Source organism: Monodelphis domestica, chromosome 3 (assembly GCF_027887165.1).
Source record: "Monodelphis domestica isolate mMonDom1 chromosome 3, mMonDom1.pri, whole genome shotgun sequence".
Classification (NCBI taxonomy): domain Eukaryota; kingdom Metazoa; phylum Chordata; class Mammalia; order Didelphimorphia; family Didelphidae; genus Monodelphis; species Monodelphis domestica.
The window spans coordinates 346,721,365-346,740,541 of NC_077229.1; the positions used below are offsets into that span (position 1 = coordinate 346,721,365).

Below are 19,177 nucleotides of genomic sequence, written 5' to 3' on the forward strand. Positions count from 1 at the left end.
GATGGAGCAGGCACTAACACCTGCAGGTATAGCTAGTTGAGTGCTTGTAGTGGGTTTCTAGGGAATTTTAAAAGATTCTGCAAATATCAGGTTCATGTTCCTAAATTACTAAATATTTTTTTTTCAATGAGAAATACTGTAATACCAGAATGTGAAGCAGGACAGCAGTAAATGGTTGCTGTGCAGGAGCTAGGATGCTGTATTTCATAAGCTCCAAAACTGAAAGGAGACCTTAGGGATCTACTAGCCTTACCACCTCATTTCATATCTTCATAAAATTAAGCTGCAATTTTTGGAAAGATGTGTTAAACCATTTAACCACAATATCTCAGTGGCTCTGTGCTCAATCTCATCAATGTGGGTATTCTCTCTGGCAGTACAGATCGCCATCCACCTCTGTCTCCCCATCCCATATGATCTAAGGATCTATTGGTTTTTCTTGAGTTCGCCATCAGTTAAGTGGATAAAAACATTATGTTGAACTCAAGCAAAATGGTCTGTATTTTCTGACTTCAAGTCTAGTATTCTTTCTGCTACCCTAGACTGGCAACTTCAAAATCAAAAGTAGGATAAGGATTAGAAAGAACTCTGTTGAGTGCTGGAGGCTATTCAACATACAAAATCACTTAATTTATATACTCTCTCCTCCCCCTTAAAGCACCACAGTTAGTGTGATTTCTGTCAAACTGGAATGGCGAAGTTGTTTTTATGTCATTCAGTTGTGCCCAACTTTTTGTGACCCCATGAATCATAGCACACCCGGTGCTTCTTTCCTTTCTACTCCCAAAGTCTGGCCAAGCTTATGTTTGTTGCTTCCATGTCACTATCAACTGGATCCTCTGCCGTCCCCTTCTCCTTTTGCCTTTAGTCTTTCCCAACATCAGGGTGTTTTCCAGTCTTCTCATTATGTGACCAAAAGCTTCAGCTTCAGGGTTTGACCTGAATTGTCTGAATTAATTTCTTCAAGTATTGACTGATTTAGCCTCCTTCCTCTCCAAGGGACTCTCAGAAGTCTTTTCCAGCACCGCAGTTCAAAAGCATTGATTCTGAGGTTCTCATCTTTTCCTTGTAACCCAACTCCAATTCTCAAAGCCATACATTTCTCCTGGAAAAACCATAGCGCTTTTGTTGGCAGTGGGATGTCTCTGCTTTTTAGTATGCTTTCCAGATTTTCCATAGTTTAAGGTAAAGGAATGTGTGCATGCATGCGTTTGTGTGTGTGTGTGTGTGTGTGTGTGTGTGTGTGTGTGTATGTGTAGCTTAACTATAAAGAGTTGTCTCACCCACAGGTGAGCTGGGAAAAAACTCTCATCCAAAGCCAGTTATTAAATTTTATATTTAATGCATTATCTTAAATTTAGCATTTATTGCTCAAAAAGCTACCAATCGGGGGCAGCTGGGTGGCTCAGTGGATTGAGAGTCAGGCCCAGAGATGGGAGTTCCTGGGTTCAAATGTGGCCCCCGACACTTCCCAGCTGTATGACCCTGGGCAACTCACTTGACCCTCATTGCCTAGCCCTTACCACTCTTCTGCCTTGGAACCAATATACAGTATTGATTCTAAGATGGAAGGGTAATGGGTTTAAAAAAAAAAGCTACTAATCAAGATTTGATTTACTGTTGAAAACTTAGACTTTTAAAAGTGATAGGAGAAATGCTAGTAATGCAAATTGAAATTGAAAGTTGGTGGTGTCAGTTTCTTTTCTCTAGAGAGCCAGCTGTTAAACATTTACCAACATACCCCTAATTGTACTCAGATAAATAAGCACAAGATACCTACCATGATTCTTTCCTCATTTTCACTTTTATCTTCATTGGATGCTTTCACAACTCTTCTAATCTTCTTGTGCTATTCCATTCTGCTATGCTCCTTTTTATTTTTCCTATGGCCTGTAACATAGGCCACTTGAGAAGATTTTCATAAATGAGCTGACTGACTTTAGCTGCTTAAATAGATATCATTCTAGGCTTGGAGCCAGGAAGATTTGTGCCACATTAGTTACATGACCATAAGGAAGTCACTTCATTCCTCTCAGCCTCAGTTTTATTGTCTGTAAAATGGAGATAATTATACTTGTAATACTTCAAATGATATCAAGGATGCAAAGGACTTTACAAATTTCAAAATGCTGTGAATAAATTGTCATCATTATTTTGTTAAGGACCACAGATGCCAAATTCCATCAAAATTATTTCAATTTTTATTGAATATGTGCAGATGGTACAATGTGAAATAGTATATCTCTGCAAAATGTATATTGAAAGGTGAAATTTAATATGGATAAGTGTAAATTCTTACCCTTTTTTTAAAAAAAAATCAACAGCTTACTTATAGAATGGAAGCAAAGTGGGACTAGATAAAAATTCACTTGAAAAAGATATAAAGCACTTATGTCAGAGTAGAATGAAACCAACCAATCATTGTCCTGTTGTACTCTGCTCTGCTCAGATCACATTGGAGGTATTGTACTTAGAGAGCAGTGCCAGATTTTTCAAAGATGATTACAAGATGGTGGACAACTAGCAGAAGCTGAATTGTAGAATGGAGGCTATTCTGGATGGAAAATTGGTTGAAGAAATTGGAGAGTTTTTGACCTGGAAAAGAAAAGACTTAGAGAGCACACAATTCTTAAAAGTTTTTGGGGGCAGCTGGGTGACTCAGTGGATTGAGAGTCAGACCTAGAGATGGGATGTCCTAGGTTCAAATCTGGTCTCAGACACTTCCCAGCTGTGTGACCCTGGGCAAGTCACTTGACCCCCATTGCCTAGCCCTTACCACTCTTCTGCCTTGGAGCTAATACACAGTATTGACTCCAAGACGGAAGGTAAGGGTTTAAAAAAAAAAAAAAGGTTTTGATGAGTTATCATGTAGAAGAAGAATGTATTTTGTTCTGCTTGGATCTACAGGGCAGAGCCCTTGGTTGAAGTTTGCAGGGAGGCATATTTAGCCTCAATTTAAGGGAAAATTAAAGCTGTCCCAAAGTGAAAGGAGATGCTTCAGGAAAGAGTAGAGATCTTCCTAAGAAATGCTCTCTTCTTAGGAATGTTATAAAATAGGTTTAATAAAAAAGAATAAAATAGTGGGTTAGAGTAGATAATGTTTGAGTCCCTTTTCAACTCTTGAGATTTTTTTGATCCTGCAAACATAAGGTTATATGGTTTGCTTAAAGAATCTTAAAGGAGGGATCAGCTAAGTGACTCTGTGAATTGAGAGCCAGACCTTGAGACAGGAGATCCAGGGTTCAAATCTGGCCTCAGATACTTCCTGACTGTGTGATCCTGGGTAAGTCACTTAACCCTCATTGCTTAGCCCTTACTGCTCTTCTTAGGACCAATACACAGTTTTGATTTCAAGATGAAAGGTAAGGGTTTAAAAAAGAAACCCTTACATTACTGGAATTCTGAAAGCAAATTTTCAATCATAATTAATAAAAATATACATCCTAGTGAAATTATATTGGGCTAAAAATAAATTCCATGATTTTTGGTTTTATGATCTTTTATTCATTCCCAAATCTATAATGGCTTTTTTTTTTACAATGTAGACTATAGAAGGTATATTTTTATTTATTTATTTTTAAAATCTCTTACTTTTCATATTGGAATCAATACTGTGTATTGGTCCTAAGGCAGAAGAGTGGTAAGGTCTAGGCAGTGGGGGTTAAGTGACTTGCCCAGGGTCACACAGCTGCGAAGTGTCTGAGGCCAGATTTGAACCTAGGACCTCCAGTCTCTAAGCCTGGCTCTCTCAATCCACTGAGCCACCTAGCTGCCTCCTAGAAGGTATACTTTTAGAACTTTAAGGAAATAATTTATTTGGAGGAATAACTTTCATAAATAATATAAGAATTTAATTAAATTCATTTTTAAATTCATTTTCCAAATTTTATAGTATGGTATGTGGAGTCAGATTAGTGCATGATCAGTTCAGTTGCTTAATGTTATTAGCTGATTTAATAATAGTGGTCATTTAGCCTTGGATTGTTCGTATTCTGCCTCCATGGTGCTTTTGGTTATATCTTATTAAAATACAAATGGCAAATAAAGTATTTAGCATTTTCATTTAGCTATAATGGAAACTTGTGATTCAGTACAAGGATTTTTGAATACCTTCATAGAGGTAATTTGCAGTACTATAGTTGCTTGATTCTTAAAATTGATTACTCAGCTTCATTCATTTGAATAACTTTGGAATACTTTAAATTAGGAAACCTAGACTTTCCCAATTAAAGTCTGTGTTCTTCAACCTCTGCCATACCAAAGTAATACCAAGACTTAAATGGAAACTGGAGATGATAAACCAAAGCTATTTCACTGCTAAAATGTCACTAATTTTTAAAAAACCATCAAAAGTTCTAGACCATTAAAATGTCATGTGTTGAATGTCTTTTATACTTTATATAAATGTGCTTTCCATGGAATTGGGAGTTAACCTTCCCTTTCCACACAACTCATGAATTTTAAATCATTGAATTGTGGGTTTTTGTTTTTTGTTTTTTTCTTTAAAAAACTCTTACCTTCCATCTTGGAGTCAATACTGTGTATTGTCTCCAAGGCAGAAGAGTGGTAAGGGCTAGGCAATGGGGGTCAAGTGACTTGCCCAGGGTCACACAGCTGGGAAGTGTCTGAGGCCAGACTTGAACCTAGGACCTCCCATCTCTAGGCCTGATTCTCAATCCACTGAGCTACCCAGCTGCCCCCTTAAATTGTGTTTTTATTGGTTTTGGACAAAGGACATTACAAGACTTACAGAGGTGGGGGAAAAGCAGGAATTGTATGCTGTGGTCTTCAGAATAACTTATAGTGAAATTGAGTATCTGAGCTTCATGAAACCGTATTATTGGATATACTTAGCATTTCACAGGACATTTCATAAAAGTAATCCTCCAATCAATTCTTGACGACATCAATTTGACCAGAGTAGGCAGTGCAAAAGTAGACACTGTAAAGGATTTATAAAATGTCTCTATGCCAGAGAGCAAGTAATTTGCTCCTCCCTTCTTGATCTTGAGTGAATATTGGTTGTAATAACCCTTAAGTATGAGATATAGGCCTATAGATATAGTTGAGAATTAAAGCTAATAGGAAAGATTCTGTAAAGCCTAGACTTCATAAATCCAGTTTTCCAGGGCTGTTACCGTCTTTTAATGTCTGTCTTATAGATGTCCATAAAGGCCTTTCTGACCTTGGGAAATATAAGCTTGACCAGGTATTGTTATCTGGTATTCTCACTTTTCATTCTCCTGTGCCATGTTGAAATTTTTCTTTGCCATATTCAGCCTGTCCAATGGAACATTTTAACCAAAGATTCTATTGAAAAGATGATTGCCTAATCATGAAATGATCTGTGAGGTTTTGAAAATAAAATAGCCTTGAAGTGATTTAGTGTTAGGTTTAAAATCTAGTCTGTTTTGGGACATAGCATCATTCTGATAGATAACTAATTCTCAGTTGAGTTCACTGAGGTTTTCTGAGAACTTTTTTTTATGGTAACATGGACACACTTTCTAATGGGAAGACTTATGCCTTCTCCCTTGCTCATTGCTATTTGGTTAGAGCCAAAAGTCAGAAGGAAAAAGGGTTTTTTTTTTTAAGTGATTTTTCAAGGTCTCTAGTTTTGTTACCTCTATTTTGTTCCAACCCGGCATCTGCACCATAAGGAATGTGGACCACTACTTTTGTTTTACCAGTATTTAAAAGTAGAATCTATTAGAAACTATTTAATGGCTATCTTGTTTTAGTAATAATGTGTTTATTAAAGTAAACACCAATGTATTTGAAGTTATGGCTAAGTATTATAGCCCATCAACAAATTTTCTATCTTCCAAAAATTAGCGCTTTCTTTTAAAATAGTCTTTAATGACATTTTTGTGTGGACACTATTGCCCGATCAATAGCCATTTAAGCTTGATATAATTAAATAACAGTATATTGTCTACATATAGGAAATAAAGATTTTATAGAGTCCATTTGAAAAATGTCTAGATCTAATAATCCTTTAATTATGTCATTAAGGAGGGAGAAGCAATTTGGCATATTGGATAGAGATTAAAAGGAGGTCCCTCAAGTTTCATGTTACAGATGATTTTTATTGCTTGACAGCTGAAACAATGCTGCCTTAACTCTAGCAACTGCCAAGAGATTCCTAAAAAACAAATATAAACAAGAAAATATGTATTATATGATAATATATGTACATCCTATATCATATTACCTGCCTTCTTGGGGACAGGAAAAATGTATTTGAGAAATATTTGAAAAAGCAAATGAAAATACAATTTAAAAAAAAAGGTATAACATGGCCATCCACCTACTCAAAAACCCTCATTGCCTCTCTGTCTTTAAGAGAAATTATGGAATCCTTAGCCCTGCATTTAAAGCCACACACAGTTTGGTTCCCACCTTCTTATTTCATATGTCATTGTTTATGTATAATCTTTGTTCCAGCCAACTGATCTTGTCTAGCTATGTTCAGCACATGACATTCCATCTCTTATCTCTCTGCCTTTGCCCAACTGGCCTCCCACATCTGAAATGTGTCTTCCCACCTTCACTTCATAGAATCCCTCAATTTCTTCAAAGCATAGCTCACTCATTCCTTCTTGTCTGAGACCTTTCCTATCCAACTCCCCCAAGGTATAAGTCTTCATGAACTTACTTTTCATATATTTTGCATTTATTAGCTTGTAAAGATATATATCCTTCCAGCAGAATATAAGCATCTTCAAGGCAGAAAATGTTGCATTATTGTCTTCGTATCCTACAAGCAAATGGCCTTGATCAAAGCAAGTACTTGATTAAGGTTTGCTGAATTCAGTTGAGTTAATAGGAATAATTAAAAGTAAAGTTGTACTTGTGTTCCAAAAATCATATTCACAAATATGAGAAGAAGAAGGCATGGCTAGATAGCAATCTGTCTGGGGAAATGTAGGAATTTCAGCAGGCCTATAAGCTCAACATAATTCAAAAGAATGATGTTGGCCAAAATAATTAAAGTAATCTTGGGCTACATTAAAAGAGATATAGTATCCAGAAGGAGAGAGGAAAGAATCTTACTGTTGACCTGTTTTGATTAGCCTATATTTGCATTACTGTATATCAGTCTGGTTTGCGTGTTTTAGGGTAGGACTTTGATAAATTGGAATGTGTTCAAAACAAATCAACTTAGTTGCTATAGGGCCTCCAATTCCTGTAAATATGTAGCCTGGAGGAGAAAAACTTAGGTGAAGGGGAAGGAAAAAAAGGAAGAGGAACATGATAGCAATAGTCATCTTTAGGTATTTATATTGTTCTTATATAAAAGACAAATTTGGTTTGTTCTCCTTTGCCCTGGAGGGCAGAACTAAGACATGGCAAAGAGGGAGATTTCAGGTTGATGTTGATTAAAACCATCTTAATGTAGAAGGGAATGCCTTAAGGGGTGAGAAATTCCTTTTCCCTGGTGATCTTTGTGCAAAGCCTAGGTGACTGACCACCTTTCAGTTCTATTTCTGTTTGCTTGGGTTGGAAGGGCTCGGTTGTCCCTTCCAGCTCAGTCTCTATTGCTTATTTATTAATATATTAGGTATGGTGGAAGGGAATCATTGGGAGTGACAGAAAGGTAAAAATAAATAAATAAAAGCAACATCACTAAAGACATTAAAAAACAAAATCCTTCTAAAAGATTCTGAAGGAAAAAATTGCTGCTTACTTTGACCTAACAGTGGTATGAGGTTCCAAGAGATGAACGGATAAGTATTTATACTCTTTGTCTATGATTAAGTGAAACGAGGCTACTTTTATGAAGAGACAAGGAAGTTCTGGGTTTTCCTTCCCTTAAATTGGCTTCCAGCTAACAGATTTTGTTAGGGTGATTAAGAGGGTGTGCCAAAGATGAAGAACATTAAAATGAATGGCTAGTGATTACTTTAATTCCTATTCACAATTTAAAAACTATTAGTAACTGATAATAATGAAAAATGTGGTATCTTCCAAGGAGCAGGTCCTCCTGCCAACTAAGAAAGCCTAAATTCCAAAGAAGCTATCATTGCTAGTCCTATGCAGATAGTACAAATAAAATGTAAAAACAGAAAAATGTATATGTGCATACATTACATATATATTTTTGTACATATGTGTATATATGTAGTGATTGCCAATAGAAAACTACATTTTAGCTTTTAAAGCATTTCTACAAAAAAAAAGTGGGGGGGGGTAGCTTTTGCTGAGACTACACAAAGATAACTCCTTTTTCTCTTGAAGACTAGGCTCTCTGATTGAAAATTTCAATGCATGGACTCCATCCCTCCCTCCTCTCATGCCCAGTATTCTCTTATTCTTAAATTTTCTGTCTCAGGTTGTATCATTGGCCTAAATTGTCTCAGTTCATCGAATAGCATGTTCTTCAGAGATGATAGTTCAGAATTTTAAATACAGCATCAACTAGCATTTCCCATAAACTTAAAAAAGAAAAAAGAAATCTGTTGATCTAATCCCTTGTAAATGATTGCATTTCTGTCATAAACTTTCCTTGGTACATGTTCTATTTGCCTAAATTGTTCTTTCTTTTTGTCTTTTTGCAGCATTAGCCACTATGTGATTGTTATGTGTATGACCATCTTTCTGGTCTTTCTCAGTGGACTGGCACAACTGTTAACGACAAAGAAAATCAAACTGTGGGGGAAAACCAAACCCCACTTCATGTGACTTCACTACAGATATCACAAGGCCCCTGGATTTCATTCAGCCTCTCATCTGTTTCAATGCTTCTATTTTTAAACTCTAATTTAGGAGGATCGACATGTCATAAAATCCCATCAAGGATTCAACATAGTTTGCCTTGAGAAGATTAATGATGATATATAACATTTTCTGCTCCCACAAAAAGGCAATGCATTTGGAATTCTGAATCTAAAGATGTCTAGAATTAATTAATTTCCTATTTTGGAGTTAAATTTTGTCTCCTCCCCCCAAAAAAATGTAGTTATGTCTCTGGAAAAACCATTATGAAATTTATGCTTCCTCTTTATTTTTTTTCTTTAACTGCAGCTTTTTCTTCTAGTTGTTAATATTTTGCATCTGCAAAAAGCCAACTTTTGTCCTAAAATAAGTACATCCCTTCCTTATTAGACAGTTCTAGGTATATTCTGTGAGGATTTTATTAACATATTCCCTGGGCTGATTATATCTCAAACCACAACTATGATTGAATTTGACATGTGTCATCAGGTGGCACAACAGAATTTATTAATAAGTAGAATTATCTTTAAAAAACAACAACCACCCTACTTTCTGTCTTAGAATCCATATTCAATATCAGTCATCAGGAAGAAGAGTGGTAAGGGTTAAGCAGTTGGGGTTAAGTGACTTACCGAGGGTCATATAGCTAGGAAGTGTCTTGAGGCCAGATTTGAATCCAGGACCAAAATTTGATGTTGGGCCTTTTTGCTGTCAGCCAGAGAAGACCTTGGAAAAGAGTGCACTCAGTCTTTGAAGACTTTCCGTTTTGATAAAAATTGACAATCAGAAGTCTTGTGTCTGACATAGAGTTGTCAGACCACAAAGAGGCATCAAGCTGAGATTCAGGTTTATTGAAATAGAAAAGTTGGCTATAAATATTATTCAATAAGAGGAAAAGACCTGGATTCAAATCCTTTCTCTGATTCTCATTACCTTTGGAACCTTGGGCAAGTCATTTAATCTCCCTGAGCCTCCATTTCCTCAATTCCAAAAGAAAGAGGTTGAGGTACATCAAGCTTTGGGGCTTTTTAAAAATTATTTTTAACATTCATTTTTAAATTGTCAGTTTCAAATTTTCCCATCTTTCAAGTTGAGTTTTGAGAAAAGTATTTTGTAAATTTTAAAATATATAAATGAAAAGAAGTGTTTGTCATAGAACACCATCTTCTTTTTCTAAGGGTTATACTATAAAAGACTTCTTTGCCAAACTAAAGAAGCCACATTTCTGTTAAGTTCAACAAACATTTATGAAGTACTTGTACCACAGTATAATTGTAAGGGTTTAAAATTTTTTAAATATATAGAAACAATCTGGTAATGTGCTCAGTGTTATAAAACTGTATACCTTTTGATCCAGCAATACCAGTATTAGTTTTATTTACTAATGTGATAAAGGAAAAAAAAACCCTATATGCATTAAAACAGTGATGGGAAACCTATGGCGTTGGTGCCAAAGACGGCATGCAGAGTGTTCTCTGTGGGCACTCAGCTACCCCCTCCCCAAATTTGTTACTAGAAAGGCAGAGGGACTTGGGCAGAGCAGCTCCCCTCCCCCTCTCCACTGTGCCTGATGACATTTTTTCCATATCCCCTGCCCCTCTGTCTAGCAATCAATGGGAGCTCACAGAGGGGAAGGTAGCCGGCTCACAGGCGGCAAAGCTGGAGGATGAATGCTCTGGCCACTTCCCCTTGTCACCTGTGCTGAGGACATTTCTCACATGACCAACCCCTCTGGCCTGCAGCCTAATGGGAGTTCTTCCTCCCTCCCTTGGGTGGGATAATAGGGGGCACAGCAAGTTGTCTATCTCTAAAGAGTTTGCCATCACTGTTCTAAAATATTCTGATAGTTCTCTTTGTGGTAGCAAAGAACTGAAAATTGTAGGGATATCCATCAAATGGGGAATAGCTGAACAAGTTATTGCATATAATTATGATGGAATATCACTGCACCATAAGACATAACAGGTTAATTTTTGTAAAATTCATGGAAAGATCTACATGAAATTATGAAGAGTAAAGAAACTAATAAACGGAAATAAAGAAGACATCATTTTATATATACATATATCTTTTTGTAAGAGAATACCTTCTCTAATGGGGAGGACAGAAATTAACTGGGTTTTTTAATGTAACAAATAAATAAATTTAAATGTTTCTTAAAAATCTAGTTGTGGCATCCAATATGGAAACAGTCTCAATCTAAAATAATAGATCTTACAGTGAATAGCAAAAGACTGGACTGCTGACAATTTCTGACTGTGAAATTATATCCCAAAGTCTAAACATCCTTTCATTAAACTTAGATTATCATTTGTAATGCAACAAAATATTTTGAGAGCAATTCTTATTTAGTCTTCCCATAAAAGTAACCTTTCTAGATTGCCAGAGATTTGGCCTTTTGCTCCGGACATCATTGTTCTCTTTCTTTGGCATAACATTCATATGTACAAAAATGACAGAGAGAATAACTAAAAAGTTGCCTTGGGCTGATGTGAAGCTCTATTGATATGAGACCCATTTTAAAGAAGGAATTGCTTTTGAATTAAATTAGAATGTTGCTAATTCACAGTAATGACTTGGAAGCCTGCTGAAGATTACTAAATTTTTCAACTTGTTGGGTGAGTGAACAAACACAATTTAGAAGAATTCAGGGAATCAGTTTGGTAAAACATTCTTTGTTCCTTTCTCTGTACAATTGTATCTTGATTTTAAATTATTTATGTTAATACTGTAACACCAGCCAAGGCATTATACAGTGTGCTTATATATACATGTATAGATTTATATTTTGACTATGTTAAAATAAGATCTTGCATATGACCTTTAATCCATGCCAGGAATTAAGATGATACCTTATTTTTGGTTCAGATAATCTTAAGGATTAGTAAATTTTTCTGATGCCCCTTAGAACTTTGGGGTCAGTTTTTCTACATATCAGAGACAGCTGTACTTATAAATATTTATCCTGTGTAGCTCAGTTTAAATCCAAGCTTGCCTTATTTACTCATCTTTTCCTGGGCCCCCAAATTCTCACACAAAGCAGTGAATGAATGAATATTTTATCTCTGCATTGTAAAAGGTGCAATATGTTTTGTCCAGAGCCTTATTTTGCTAATCAACACATGCCTCTTATAGTGTGGAGGCAGTGTGTGATTTTACCAAAAGGGAAACATTCTGAGACAATTCTGGTTTTACATTGCAATGATCTATAAATAAGCTCTTCTGATTCACTTAGATAATCCACTTAGCTGTGGGGACCTTCCATGTTTTGTGGTTTGCAGAATGTCTTGGGAAATACTAAAATGTAGATTTTGTATTTTTATACCAAATGACCAAGAAAAAAATAGTTTAATTGAAATTCAAATGTTGACAACTTCTACTACTTCCCCTAAGAATTTCTTATTGAATCCTAGTCTTTGTTATGATAGATTTTCATTTAAGGTTTTAGGATATTTGCTGGTAACATTGTTTTCATTATTAGAACATACTGAAGGCAATTAAAATTTTCAAATAGGGTTGAAAAGGCATCAACCAAAGAGTAGAATGTGGTTGTAGGCAATGCTCTAGGCTCAGTCTCATAGAAGGAATGCTGTTGTATCTACCATTCAGGGCACTAGGGTACCCTTTAGGACTGAGGGAGGTTTTTGCTCAGCTACTGTCAGCTCAAGTCCCCATTCTGGTGTTTTCCCCTTGCTGTTGACTGCCAGTGTTCTGTTTAGTGTATTAACATCAATTATATTTTCCAGAAGGATATTTATTTGGAAACTAAAAGAAGCGCAAAAGTACACATATCCCCCTCCCATTGTTAAGGTCTGGGAATTCACCCACCACCATGGAAGATCACAGACAATGCAATCAGACACGGAAAAGGCCCTTTATTGAAAAACTGATAGGCGCATCAGTGGGAACCTCTGCCATCGGAGTTCCAAGTTGCTTCTGACAGGCTGGGGTTTAAATACTTTTTCATGAATAACCTTTTGTTGGAAAGTTGCTTTTTGCACCTGGGGTCTCGGTGCTGAAGTTTATCAGGGACCTTGGACAGGCCCCAGCGCAAGGGCTGAAGCTTATCTGTCTGTAGCGGGGCCTTGGCATTTTTCCTGGCTGAATTTCTCAAGGCAATTTTAAATTTAGATCTCCCTCACCATCCAAATACCTGGAGAGGCTCATTCACTAGACCTCCTCAGTCCCTGGGGAGAGTGGGCTCAAACTAAACACTTAAGTTTCTATATAAGATTCTCCCCCACCAAATTCACATCCATTGTACCTAGATAAGCCTTAGTCATGGCAGTTTCTGGGCAGAATCTGGAGATCTGCCCTAGGATCTTGAATTGCTCATACTCCCAGGCTCATCGCCATCTGCAGTCTTCTGCACCTTTAAGTAGCCAAGAAAAGCTACAACAGAGACAAAGAAGAGCAGGGCCATGTATTCTTGGCTTCATGTTGGCACCTAGGGAGAGAAGACCTCAGACCTCCACCCAGAGGCCTTCAGCAACTTGTCTTCCTTCCCTAGTGCTAACAAGTTGGGAAAGAACCTGAACCTGACTAACTAGTGCTTTTTAAAAGCATCTCATCCATCTCCATGGCCAATCAGAGTTATCCTGTCTGCCACATGGTCAGAGCCTGGAAGCCGACTTCTCAGTCTCCAACCACATGAGGAACTAGATTATCTCCTCCCCCCCACCCCACCCCCCCAAAAATGTGGAAAGCAAATATGGAAGCAAGAAGCTGTCCAAATTTCAACGTTTCCAAAGTTCAGTTTTTGGTTGTTAGGGTTAGCATTGGGTGGCCCGGGTTCTTGTCTCATCTTACTGTTAGTCACTTCTCTGTGTAAAAATAGACTCGAACTCTGGACTTCAATCCCCACAAGCCCTGGCTCCACTTCCCCAAAATGCTTTGTAATCTCACGGGAATTCGGAGGTGGGCCGAGATTGAGAAGGGATTTAACCTGATTGCAAAGGCTTTTGTGGTCTTTTTTTGGACTTCCGTTTTGGAGCAGAGGCGTCTCTTCCATGATGTAAGGTTATCTTGTCTAGGCCTCTGGCCTAGGCAGGTGATTTTTCTTACTTGTATATTCTTAAATCCTTAATCTTTAATAAACCTCATAAAAATATAATACTCCTTGCAGAGAGAAACTAATTTCTACCTGCCTCAGTCTCCCCCTAAATTTTAACTGTTACATCTGGGCCTCCGAGTTTTTGTTCTCTACCTCATAGAACTGTTTTAAGAATCAGATAGACATTCAAGGTGTTTTGTAAATGGTAAAAATCAATGTTATTCATTTCCCCTAGAAGCAATTTTTTGAATGGTAGTTAAGTTTCCAGGTTATTCCACAAAAGTCCATTAAAACCATTCTGTAGGAGAACTAAAGAACCCATTCATCACCACATTCTGTATGAAAGCCCTGAGTATCAACTTTTACACCTGGAAAGCTGCTTTTCTCCTCTACTCAAAGTCAGTGCAGCCTTGGGTTTTCCTCTCTGATTAGGGCCTGGAAGCCAGGGCAGAGAGAAAAGAGGAAGGAAACCTTGCAAAAAGCAAGCGGCTGTAGCCCTGGTGAAGAGATGGCAGGTTACCATAGAGGGAGGGAAGGGGAAAAGGGGTGACTATTTCCTGAGCGCCTTTGACCAAGCAGGGAGAAGCAGATTTTCCTTTCACTTAACAATTTCCTAGTTACAAAAGCAATGTGTTGATATCTTGTTGGTACTTATTCAGGTGAGATTGCTGTGGTGTATATTTCCAGTGTTTGCAGCAAAATTCTGTATTTGGCAAGTAGGCCTTTTTGGGGTTACTTTTAAAAAGAAAAAAACCTTTCATTTACTAAATGAATTGTAGAATCCTAAAAGACTTATGAATGGGGAATGCTGTCCACCTCTAGGGAAAGAACTGTCGGAGTCGTCTTTCACATCCCTGTATCTTTAGCTTTATTTGGGGGTTTTGGCTAGGAATGAGTTTGTTCTTACAACAGTGACCAATATGGAAGTGTGTTTTGCATGACAATAAAAAATGAAAAAAAATTCATCATATTAATATATGTGGGATTTTCAAGTTCAAAGATATACATTCAGTCCAGTTCCCTTAATATTTTAGGAATTGGATTATAGTTTTTACTTTCTGTGGTTTTTTAAATAATGCATTTATTTGCTTTGCCAGAAAGATGGTTACGGTGATTTTCTGATTGAGGACCAATTCAAAAACTATTTGGAAAATTTATTAAAAATATATGAGGTAGGGCAGGTGGGTAGCTCAGTGGATTGGGAGCCAGGCCTAGCGATGGGAGGTCCTAGGTTCAAATCTGGCCTCAGACACTTCCCAGCTGTGTGACCCTGGGCAAGTCACTTGACCCCCATTGCCTAGCCCTTACCACTCTTCTGCCTTGGAGCCAATACACAGTATTGGTTCCAAGGCGGAAGGTGAGGGTTTTTTAAAAAAATAAATAAAATTAAAATTAAAATGTGTATTGACGAAGCTAATGCTATGTGTGGTGTCATTTAATCTCCATTAAAAAAAGTAAGATTTTATAAGGTTATCGGGGTTTTGCAGTGTTGTATACAATTTTTAGACCATAGAAATTCTTTTTTAAAAATAAATTCCTTTTCTCAGTTTGTTTTCTCCTAAATTCTCTTTCATTTTTGCAATTTAAAAAATTATACTTAATTGGATTACAGTTTCAAGGTACAAATGTATACAGATTGTGAATTTATCAAAATTTCTGCACTTAATTGTGATTGTTCTAAAAAAACCTAAATTTTAAAAATGCCAGTAGGATAAAGGAAATTTATCACAGCATAAATTCTTTTCCTTTTTTTTTTAACTTTTACTTTTTATCTTGGTAACAATTCTAAGACAAAAGGGCAAGGGCTAGGCAAACAGGATTAAGTGACTTGCCCAGGGTCACATAGCTAGGAAGAGTCTGAGGTCGAATTTGAATCAAGGTCTTCCCAAACTCCAGGCCTAGTGTTCTATCTACCTAACTCTCTAGCTGCCCCAGGATAAAATAAACATTAAGTGCCTATTATATGCCAGGCACTGGGCATACAAAAGAGGCCAAAGACAGGCCCTTCCCCAACCCCCAAAAGAGTTTGTTTACCTTCTAATTTAGGGAGGCAGCATGCAAACCCATATCTTACAAAGCTCTATATAGAATAAATAGGAAATACCAATAGAATACCAGGAACTAAGAGAGGTTGGGGAATGTTTCCTATACAAGGTGGGATTTTAGTTGAGACTTAAAGGAAGCCAGGGGAGGAGGGAGAGCATTCCAGGCATGAGAGACAGTTAGAGAAAATACTCAGAGCTTGGTTTGTGGCCAATACTACCAATTATGTGAATTATTTCAGTTTTTCTTTTTTACCCTTACTAGAATGAACTCACACTTGTTAGAAGGACAAAAAATAATTTGTACTTTCAAAGTATAAAATAAAGAGTCTCAAATATTAAATTAACCATTCATTTCTCTGTTTTTAATCTTCCTATAAATGAGAAATATTGCCTAAGAAATTAGAAACCCAAAATTTGAATCCTGGTCCTGCAAATGAGCCCCTCAAGCTCCCACTTTAAGCATCCTTGATCTTTTTGATTGGATACTATGGAAATATTTTTGTTCATACAAAGAAACAAATTTTCATAAGATTTAACTTTTCATACTTTTTTTTGCATTTTCTAGATTTTTTCTGAAATTTGAAAGTGAAAGGTACAGTTTGTAGCTATTATCTAATAAATGTATTGTGAAATTTATAATTCTGCTAAGAGTTGGGCTTGATAAAGGAAAGAGCAAGTTTGGGTTTTCTAAATGCCTTTCCTAATAGGAGGTTCATACAAAGGCTACAAGGAAAGACTACTTAAGCAGAAAGCCTAGGAATAGGAAGAGAAATCCTTACCCTTTCACTTTAAGGTGAAACTTAAGTAACCTTTCTCAGAATAATGTTTTTAAATGCATAAAATGAGATACATAGTATTCCTTTTTTTTTTCAACCCTTACTTCCTGTCAGAATCAATACCTAGTGTTGGTACAAAGTCAGAAGAACTGTAAGGGCTAGATAACTGGGGTTAGATGACTTGCCCCCGGCCACCCAGCTAGGAATTATCAGAAGTTAGATTTGAATCCAGGACCTCCCATCTTTCAGGCTTCTCTCTCTATTCACTGAGCCACCTACCTGTCTCTTACATAGTATTTCAAAGCAAACCAATTATATTGAAGTAAGGTTATCAAAACATTTTTATTTAAGTACTGCTCTCTAAAAAATGTTCATTTAGTTCATCATTTTTCATAATTCCTTCCCTATAGCTCTATGATACTCTTAGAGACATTCTTACACTCTAATATATTCTCTTAATTTAATTAGAAGTGGGAGGACTGGAAAGATTCTGGAAGAGAGACGGAAAAAAAAGATAAGAACAAACACCCAAAGAATTTGGGTTGGAGTAAGGCAAGAGCCATTGACAAATTAATGAGAGGTTGAGGAAATGAATATAGGAGAAAACTAGTATTAGATGAGTGTAATCAAAATAAGATGATAAGCATTATTGATTTAAAAGAAGGGGAAATAAATGCACATAAGTAATTTATTAATACCCAGCATTTGTATATTATTTTAAGGTTTACAAAATACAAATGATATCACATTTTATCTTCACAGCCACCTTGGGAGATAGGTGCTATTTTTATCCCCATTTTACAGAGGAGGAAACTGAGAATGTCCACAATCATACAGCTAGTAGGAGAGGTTACCTAATTATCCAATGGAAGAAAGCACGAATTGAATCAAAACTTTAAATTTGAATGGATTAAACTTCCTAACAAAATGAATAAAGAAAAAACCCCAGTAAGTTTTTGGATTCAAGAAATACATTTAATACATGAAGATATATACAAAGTAAAAATGGGGGGTTAGGGCAAAAATATACTTCAAACAATTTCAAAAAATTAATTTCAGTTGTTTGTTTTTTCAGGTAAGATTACAATGAAGGCTAATAATGTCAAGAGAACTGGAAAAATTCTGTCTAAATTATGCTGCATAGATAATTAAATAGTACCATTAATGCTCCATGTATGTGTGCATGTGTATCACATGGAAGAGCATCTAAATTCAAATAATTGAAATCTAATTGAATTGCAAATGGTTTTTGACACCAATGTTATAATTATAGAAGACTTTTAAATCATCATAAATCCCACTGAATGATAATAAGCAAAATATATAGCTCTTGGATGGAGTCTGAACACAGATTGAAACATACCATTCTTCACTTTATCTCCATCAATTTTTCTCTAGTGTAAGCGATATGTGTCTTCTTTAACATGACAAATATGGAAATATTTAATATGTTTAACACATGCCAACCTATATCATATTACCTGTAGTCTTGGGAAGGTTGGAGGCTTGGAAGAGAGAGAGAACTTGGATTGCAAAATGTCACAAAACGATAATTGGAAATTGTATCAACATATGATCTGGAAAAAATATTTTTAAAAGGAAAACATACAGCTCACCAGAATATTTGAAAGATTAAATCTGACAGACATGGGTATTTCTGAATGGAAATAACAGTGAACACATATATTCCTCAATAATGAGCTGGTCAAAGAACAAGTTATAGAAAAAAAACATAACTTTTTTTAAAATGAAAAAGAAGAATTTATTGGCCACAATGTGCCAAGCATCATATTAAGTACTAAGGTTACAAATACAAAAGCAAAAACAGTCTCTGACCTCAAGAAATTAAGTTTTTAATAGGACAGCATGTTTTTGGGACTAGTGTTCAGGAAGAGTGGGGTGTTTTGGTATTGACAGTTCCACTAATTGTGAATGGAACTCTAAAGGTTCCAGGATCAAAGGCAGAACTGATTTGGTCATGATGATTAAAAAACTAGTGCTAGGGTACCATGGCTATTCATCCAGGTACATATGTATATATAAAACAAAACTCAGTATGTATATATACATTCCTTAAAAGCAAACAATATAAACTTGTTAATGTGACAGCAAAGGAAAGTAATAAATGCTGGGGAGATGTGGCAAAATTGAGACACTAATGCATTTCTGGTGGAACTGTGAATTGATCCAACCATTCTGGAAGGCAATTTGGAACTATGCCCAAAGGGCCATAGTACTGCTAGGTTTGTACCCCAAAGAGATCATAAGGAAAAAGAATTGTACAAGAATATTCATAACTGCATTCTTTGTGGTGGCAAAAAATTGGAAAATGAGGGGATGCCCTTCAATTGGGGAATGGCTGAACAAATTGTGGTATATGTTGGTGATGGAATACTATTGTGCTCAAAGGAATAATGAACTGGAGGAATTCCGTGCGAACTGGAACGACCTCCAGGAAGTGATGCAGAGTGAAAGGAGCAGAACCAGGAGAACATTATATGCAGAGCCTGATACACTGTGGTATAGTTGAATGTAATGGACTTATCTACTAGCAGCAATGCAATGACCCAGGACAATTCTGAGGG

The 19,177-nt window shown here is 36.4% G+C and overlaps 1 protein-coding gene across 6 annotated transcripts in view; it reads left to right on the forward strand.

Annotated features, from left to right (window-relative positions):
• Nucleotides 1-13,831, forward strand: part of PIGN (phosphatidylinositol glycan anchor biosynthesis class N) — a 246,948-nt gene extending 233,117 nt beyond the window's left edge. For all 6 annotated transcript variants that reach the window (XM_056824243.1, XM_056824241.1, XM_007486856.3 and 3 more), the window contains one exon: nucleotides 8,562-13,831. In XM_056824243.1, coding sequence (XP_056680221.1) covers nucleotides 8,562-8,685 — 124 coding nt within the window. In that variant the 3' untranslated portion in view covers nucleotides 8,686-13,831. The remainder of the gene's footprint in view (nucleotides 1-8,561) is intronic.
• Nucleotides 13,832-19,177: the final 5,346 nt, after the last annotated feature.